General features: G+C 50.4%; 2 protein-coding genes across 2 annotated transcripts; one reads left to right on the top strand and one right to left on the bottom strand.

The window, feature by feature from the left end:
- Positions 1–442: 442 nt before the first annotated feature.
- On the bottom strand, positions 443–6575 carry LOC123111415 (protein trichome birefringence-like 28). Its single transcript, XM_044532209.1, has 4 exons — positions 5820–6575; positions 5318–5689; positions 5065–5220; positions 443–1114 (listed from the first exon to the last, which is right to left on the bottom strand). The coding sequence occupies exons 1-4, from the start codon at positions 6290–6292 to the stop codon at positions 721–723; spliced, it is 1395 nt and encodes a 464-aa protein (XP_044388144.1). The 5' UTR covers positions 6293–6575; the 3' UTR covers positions 443–720.
- LOC123111416 (DEAD-box ATP-dependent RNA helicase 35A) lies at positions 1423–4268 on the top strand. The gene is made up of 2 exons (XM_044532210.1): positions 1423–2369; positions 3252–4268. Exons 1-2 carry the CDS (start codon positions 1423–1425, stop codon positions 4132–4134), a joined length of 1830 nt encoding a protein of 609 aa, XP_044388145.1. The 3' UTR covers positions 4135–4268.
- Positions 6576–6778: the final 203 nt, after the last annotated feature.

The following is a 6778-nucleotide window of genomic DNA, read 5'->3' as shown; positions in this document are numbered from 1 at the left end:
TCAGTTTTGCTAAGTCTCAGTCGACTGAGACTTTGTTATGTCTCAGTCGATGCTATATCCCCTAGATCTTGCATGGGGATTCGTACAAAATATTCTTTTCAGTTTTTTTTCTTTTTTATTATACTACTATATCACTTGACTGAAACTTGGTTAAGTCACTCGATTGAGACCTAGCCACACCCAAATATAATAAGTAAAAATAAAACGTAATATCATCATTTTGTTGTCGCCACTGATGAAAACAGAACTGAGCATGCCGCCAGCAATTAAATCACAAGAGAAACGACAGACAATATCTGAGTTCTGCTTACAATAAACAGTTTTGTAACAAATGCCACACTACATTCGCTTTGCAAACACGAATTCTTCACGGAAGTTACACATTCAGACATTCTACTCCGGTATATAGAAGCAGAGAGAAGCAGCAAAAAATGGACACCCCTTGCATCAGCGGTTACAGTCTTTCTTTGTATACGACACAGTTTGTTGTTTGACGCCTCTTATATGGATTCAACACAAGTGCAGCTGTTTACTAGTATAACGAAGCCTGCTCAACTGGTTAGGTCAAAACTAATTTACAGTTCAATTGAACGATTTTACATGCCATCAGTAAACAGCTCACCACATTCTTCTCCTCTACTAGCCTTTACCCGGACTACCACCAAAGAAAGAAAAGATTGAACAAGAAGACACTTCCTATGGAGGAGCTCTGCGTCTCTCTCACTGGGGAGGCGGGAGGGCGAGAGCCGGCGGCGAAGAAGGGGGCGATTTCGAGAAGATCCTCGTGTAGAGCACGGTGTTCCAGACGTCGGGCACGCCGGGAAGGCACCAGTGGATGCAGTCGGCAAACTTCTCAGGGTCGTTCTTCTGCTTCGGGGTCAGCAGGTAGCCCCGCCGGACGGAGTAGACGGACGTGTGGGCGTCCTTCCGGTAGTCCGACATCCTGGTGATGTCGATGAGCGTGACCGGCACTTTCTTCATGGACCTGGCCGTGCTCGCCACCATGTCGTACAAGCGCATGTCGTGGTTGAGGTCCAGGGGCTCCGTGTAGTTGAGCACCGGGAGCGTCTCCTTCGCGCATTTGATCCCGTGGGGGTTTCCCCATTTATCTGGGCTGAGCATCATAACAGAAATTTTGTTAGGGATGCATAAGGAAAATGTGTGTGCCATCATCATGCTGATCTATCTATGATTCAAAACCTGATATGGAAGATAAAAATATTTTTAAAAAAACATGACACTGTTGGGTCTGGTGGTGGGCCGCGCTTAATCTCTCCCGGGCCAGCAACCGACTCAATTCCAAGCCGAGTCGGTAACTGAAACCGTCTTCTTCCCAGGGTCGGACCGGATCTAATCGATTTACATACCCACCTCTCCCTCCCGGCCCCCACGAAAACCCCCACCAGCCTCTAAACCCCAGCCATGGCTGCCGCTGCCGCCGCCGCCGCCAACTGCGATGACGAGGACAACTACGAGGAGTACATCCCCGTCGCCAAGCGCAGGGCCATGGAGGCTGATCGCTTCCGCCACCAGCGCCTTCCCAAGCCCGCCGTCCCCTCCCTCCCACCGCCTCCGCCCCCACCGACCAACAACTCTGCCCCCGCCGCCAAGCCCAGCTTCCTCGTCACGTCCACACTGCACAAACGCACCGCCGCGGAGATCACCCCCACCGAGCGGTTGATACAGGAGGAGCAGAAGATTGCCGAGGAAGCCTCCTACCGCACGACCCTCAAGCCCGTGGGTGAGATCGCCAAGGACATCACCTACACCGAGCCGCTCCGCACCGGCTGGAAGCCGCCGCTGCGGCTCCGCCGCATGCCGGGCCGCAAGGCCGACGAGCTCCGCCGCAAGTGGCACATCCTCGTCGAGGGCGAGGAGGTCCCGCCGCCCGCCCGCGACTTCTGCGACCTCCGGTTCCCCGAGCCCATCTCCCGCATGCTCCAGGAGAAGGGTATCGTGCAGCCCACGCCCATCCAGGTGCAGGGGCTCCCCGTCACGCTCTCCGGGCGCGACATGATCGGCATCGCCTTTACCGGCTCCGGGAAGACGCTGGTGTTCGTGCTGCCACTCATCATGGTGGCGCTGCAGGAGGAGATGCTGATGCCGATTGTACCTGGGGAGGGGCCCTTCGGGATGATCATCTGCCCATCACGGGAGCTGGCCAAGCAGACGTATGATGTTATCGATATGTTCCTCGCTCCCCTCAAGCAGGCTGGGTTCCCAGAAGTACGACCCTTGCTCTGCATTGGGGGTGTAGACATGAGGACGCAGCTCGACGTGGTGAAGAAGGGTGTGCATATTGTGGTCGCCACGCCTGGACGGCTCAAGGATCTTCTCGCCAAAAAGAAGATGAACCTTGACAATTGCAGGTATGTATTGGATATTGTGATCAATGTGGTGTTTTCATATCTTGACCATAGCCTTGTGTCAAGATGGATGGAGTAATATGAAAGCAACATCAGGATATGCTTCTAAAGAAGAAACCTGTTTTCTAATAAGCTCAAGAAAATACACTTGCTGTCTTTTTCTGATCTTCACGAAAAACGCAGGATACATTAGCGTGGGTGGGCCGGTGAGTGTATTTCTAATGGGTAAAACTTAAGAGCACGGTCATTGGCGTGTCTATAATTATCGAATGAATGTGATGCACACTTATACGTCAGAGTAGGGGTGACTTCCAGAAGATACGGCTGATGGGGAGGGATGTAGGAGGAATATGAGACCATGGCCTGGGTAGAAAATAATTCAGATTAGATTAAGACTTTGTTTTTCCTCTTGGTTAATGCCAAAGTTTACAATAGGCATTGTTATATTGCAGGCCCTCCTATGGAACACCAGCAAGATCCGAGATCAGTCTAAATGAAAAATTGCTACCATAGACTGGGTACAAAGATTTTAGATGAGATAACGACAATTTCAGTGTCCTTCGCTAATGCCAACGATTACAATAGGCATCGTTATATAGACAGAGCAATGTAGATGTAAACTTGTCTATGTATTAAACAACTAATCCCCATCATTGGGTAGTAATCAAACTCTGTAGGAAAATAGATAGATTGGCTTGGTAGAACCATTCTGATCCTAAATGCTGACCCACTGCTGCAGTACCAAGAGATATATATTAAATACCCCCCCCCCCCTACCTAGGAGATAACCACTTCTTTTAAATGCAAGTAGAACCTCTCAGTGCCTTTAAAAAGCAGTGCATACAGTTTTCAAATTTCTTAATAGCGCTTTCTTGATTTGCACAGGTATGTAACATTAGATGAAGCTGACAGGCTTGTTGATCTTGGGTTTGAGGATGACATTCGGGAGGTTCTTAACCATTTCAAGGTAAAAGATAATTTCAAGGCACCAAGGCAAACCCTTCTTTTTTCTGCCACTATGCCGAAGAAGATTCAGAACTTCGCAATGAGCGCCCTCGTGAAGCCAGTTGTTGTCAATGTTGGAAGAGCTGGAGCAGCAAATCTTGATGTCATTCAAGAAGTTGAGTATGTCAAGGAAGATGCCAGAATTATATACCTCCTTGAGTGCCTTCAAAAGACTCCACCTCCAGCTCTTATATTTTGTGAAAACAAAACTGATGTTGACTACATCCATGAGTATCTTCTTCTAAAGGGTGTTGAAGCAGTTGCAATCCATGGAGGAAAAGATCAGGAGGAAAGACAGAGTGCGATTGAGTTCTTCAAGAATGGAAAGAAGGATGTTTTGGTAGCTACTGATGTTGCCTCAAAGGGTCTTGATTTCCCTGATATCCAGCATGTCATTAACTATGATATGCCTGCCGAGATAGAGAACTACGTCCACAGGATTGGTCGAACTGGCCGATGTGGGAAAACTGGAATAGCAACTACATTCATCAACAAGAACCAGACAGAGACTACGCTTCTTGACCTGAAGCATCTGCTCAAGGAAGCGAAGCAAAGAATACCCCCAGTGCTCGCTGAGCTCGTTGACCCACTGGAGGATGCTGAGGCTATCGCAAAGGCGAGTGGTGTAAAGGGATGTGCGTCATGTGGTGGCCTTGGGCACCGTATTGCTGACTGTCCTAAGCTGGAGCACCAGAGGTCCGCGGCCATGGCTGGTTCCAGAAGAGATTACTACGGTGGTGGAGGTTACCGAGGAGAAATATGATTGCCTCATGTTACTGTGTGTAATGCTGTTTCAAGAGCTAAAATGCTGCAACGTAAGTTCATCCATGCTTGAGATACACCATACCTTACCTTACATGTGTAGACATCAGTAAACAATGAGATGACAATCCAGATACAGTAGGGAACTCCTTTTCTCTTTTCTGGAGGGTATTCACAAGTCAAAACCTAGTAATGCATGTTGCTTGTTGTGGTGCACAAGGTGCCACCCACTTCCATCACACCCTGTACCACACACCCATGTGAAACAGCCCGCCTTTTGTTGTTGTACCAAATGATGCTTTTTAATCTTCTATTTGGTAGCCGGGCCCACAAAGAAATTTGTAGGGATCTTTAAAGGCATACAATGGGCGTACCTTTCCCTTTATTTAATGGTTTCAGTTAGCATGTGAATCATACAACCCTCCAGAGGTACATCAAGACATTTCAAACTGAACTTTCAAATCCATCTGGTTCATTGCTAAGGTTTGGAAATTCTAGTAAATATTAAGTGCCGATACCAAGCGTATAACACCGCACGGAGGTTTCAAAGGTCCAGTGTGAAATTGACTTGCCAGTTGCCATGCTCACTATAAGAGCCAGAAATTAGGCCAGTTTTGTTCCTAGTGGGTCATGAGCAAACCTAACAGATGAGCTCCATTTGACCACATCTTCTGATGGACAATGACATTGTGACCTTCACACTAGAAAGAGGGTAGCTTGCTTCTCTAGAACGCGAATGGGACTTAACGAACATTTTTAATTATTAAGCTTAGGTTTGGTGTCCTATTGCACAGACAGTAGTCCAAAGCAATGGAGATGGTTGCATTGTCGTAAAATTGCTCTAGGACCTAAACAACTTATCGGGGACCTTAATGAACTACCATTACTCATATGGCAGGAAAAAATCATCAGAAATGCAACTTTTAATCACCTGATGTGAATAGGAGAAATTGTCATGAAGAAGACGGATGTCCGCGCCGGATCGATATTCTCATTCAGCCAGTCCGACCACGTTTTGAGCACCCGGCCATATGCCTCGATCCTCGGCACCTCGTCGTGCTCGGACCAAGACCTTGAATCTGGCCTCCTGCAGAAATTCAAACAGAAGAACTACCTTTAGCATGCAATTCAAGCAGATACAATAGTGTGGTTAAAATGTTTACAGAGATGGTCGACGGACTGACCGAACTTTGATGTCGGCGGTGTTCATCCACCAGATGTAGGTGTCGAAGATGAGGTAGTCCACACCCCTCCAATACTGGGCGTGTCCCTCGATCCTCTCGGGCCGTATGATCCGGTGCTCGATGCTGTGGATATTTGGGTCGTCAGAGTTGGACTCGACAAGGAATGGCGCCCAGTAGAACTCGAGCGTGGCGCGGTACTCCTTGGCGTGGAAGATGGTGTTTGATCCCCGTTTGACCACCTTCTTCCTCCCCTTGCTCAAGATGGACTGCACCATGCACACCAGCGAGTAAAACTGGTTCCTGTTGAGCGAGTCCCCCACGAACATGAGCCGCTTCCCCCTCATCCTCTCCATGAACCTCCTGGCGTCGAACCTGATCGAATCCATCCACGATTCACCAACCAACCATCTAATTGATCAGCCATGAAATATCTGGAGGAGGTGTTTGTTGCAGATCTGACGAAGAGGGAAAATGAAACGAAGCCATGGAGAGTCAAGCATACGTGGGGAGGGAGCAGTTGTTGGGCTGCCATTGCCAGTACTGCCATAAATCGTCGTTGCGGCCGTTGGCGAGGCAGGTGAGCTGCTTGGTGAGGAAGTTGCACTCTTTCTCCCGGTAGAGGGGGAGGGATTCGTTGTCGAAGACCCAGCGGCCGTGGGCGAGGTCGCAGGTGGGCGGGGGCAGCTTGATGGGGGGAAGGCCGGAGACGTTGTAGATGTCGGCGTCCGGGTAGAGGTAGTCGTCGATGGAGAGCTCCGCGATGGTGCGCGCGTCCTCGCCGTACATGATGAGCGCGAGGAGGGTGATGGCGCAGGCGAGCGTGGCGACCGGGGACCGGCGGGCCGCGGCGAAGAGGGGCCGGCTGGTGGAGGCGAGGGAGTCCAGCCCCAGGGGGTGGCGCGGGCGCGGCTTGGTGGCCGCCGGGGCGGAGGGAGGCGGCGGGGCGGTGGAGGGCGAGTTGGATGCGGGCGGCATGGCGGCGGCTTGTGGTGTGACCGCCGCCGGCGACGCGCGGGGGCGCTGTGGCTGGTTCGTTGGTGGGTGGGTGTCGGCAGCGAGGAAGAGGGGATCTGGGGGTGGTGATGGTGGAGTGAGAACGGGGAGGTGCCCTGCCTAGCTCCGACGACTCCGGCAAGGAGGTGCTGGTGTCCTGATTTGTAGGGTGCTTGTCGGCGTCCGGCCGTGTGGCGTCGGTCGAGATCTATCCGCCGCCCCCCACCACCACCACACCACCACCTCTTCACGCTGACAGTAGAAAAACGGAAGAAGCGGCTTTCGTCAACTAGTCTAGCGTGTTCAGACTTTGGAAGATTCCAATTCATACACAAATTTACACAGCCCATTTCACGTGCCGAGAACAAAACGGACGAAACCTCATTTTCCCATCCATTTTTCGTGTATTGTCTCTTCTCTCTCTCTTTTTTGTGAATAAGTGTATTATCTCTCTTTAGAGCATCTGCA

The sequence above is a fragment of the Triticum aestivum genome, chromosome 5B (assembly GCF_018294505.1).
Source record: "Triticum aestivum cultivar Chinese Spring chromosome 5B, IWGSC CS RefSeq v2.1, whole genome shotgun sequence".
Lineage (NCBI taxonomy): Eukaryota > Viridiplantae > Streptophyta > Magnoliopsida > Poales > Poaceae > Triticum > Triticum aestivum.
The sequence above is the reverse complement of the archived record's forward strand: the minus strand, read 5'-3'. Positions and strand labels throughout refer to the sequence as shown.

Coding starts and splice junctions, on each gene's coding strand:
- LOC123111416 (XM_044532210.1), top strand. CDS start 1,423: ATGGCTGCCGCTGCCGCCGCCGCCGCCAACTGCGATGACGAGGACAAC. Junction 2,370..3,251: donor ATGAACCTTGACAATTGCAG/GTATGTATTGGA, acceptor TGATTTGCACAG/GTATGTAACATTAGATGAAG.
- LOC123111415 (XM_044532209.1), bottom strand. CDS start 6,292: ATGCCGCCCGCATCCAACTCGCCCTCCACCGCCCCGCCGCCTCCCTCC. Junction 5,690..5,819: donor AACAACTGCTCCCTCCCCAC/GTATGCTTGACT, acceptor GGATTCGATCAG/GTTCGACGCCAGGAGGTTCA. Junction 1,115..5,064: donor ATTTCTCCTATTCACATCAG/GTGATTAAAAGT, acceptor TATGATGCTCAG/CCCAGATAAATGGGGAAACC.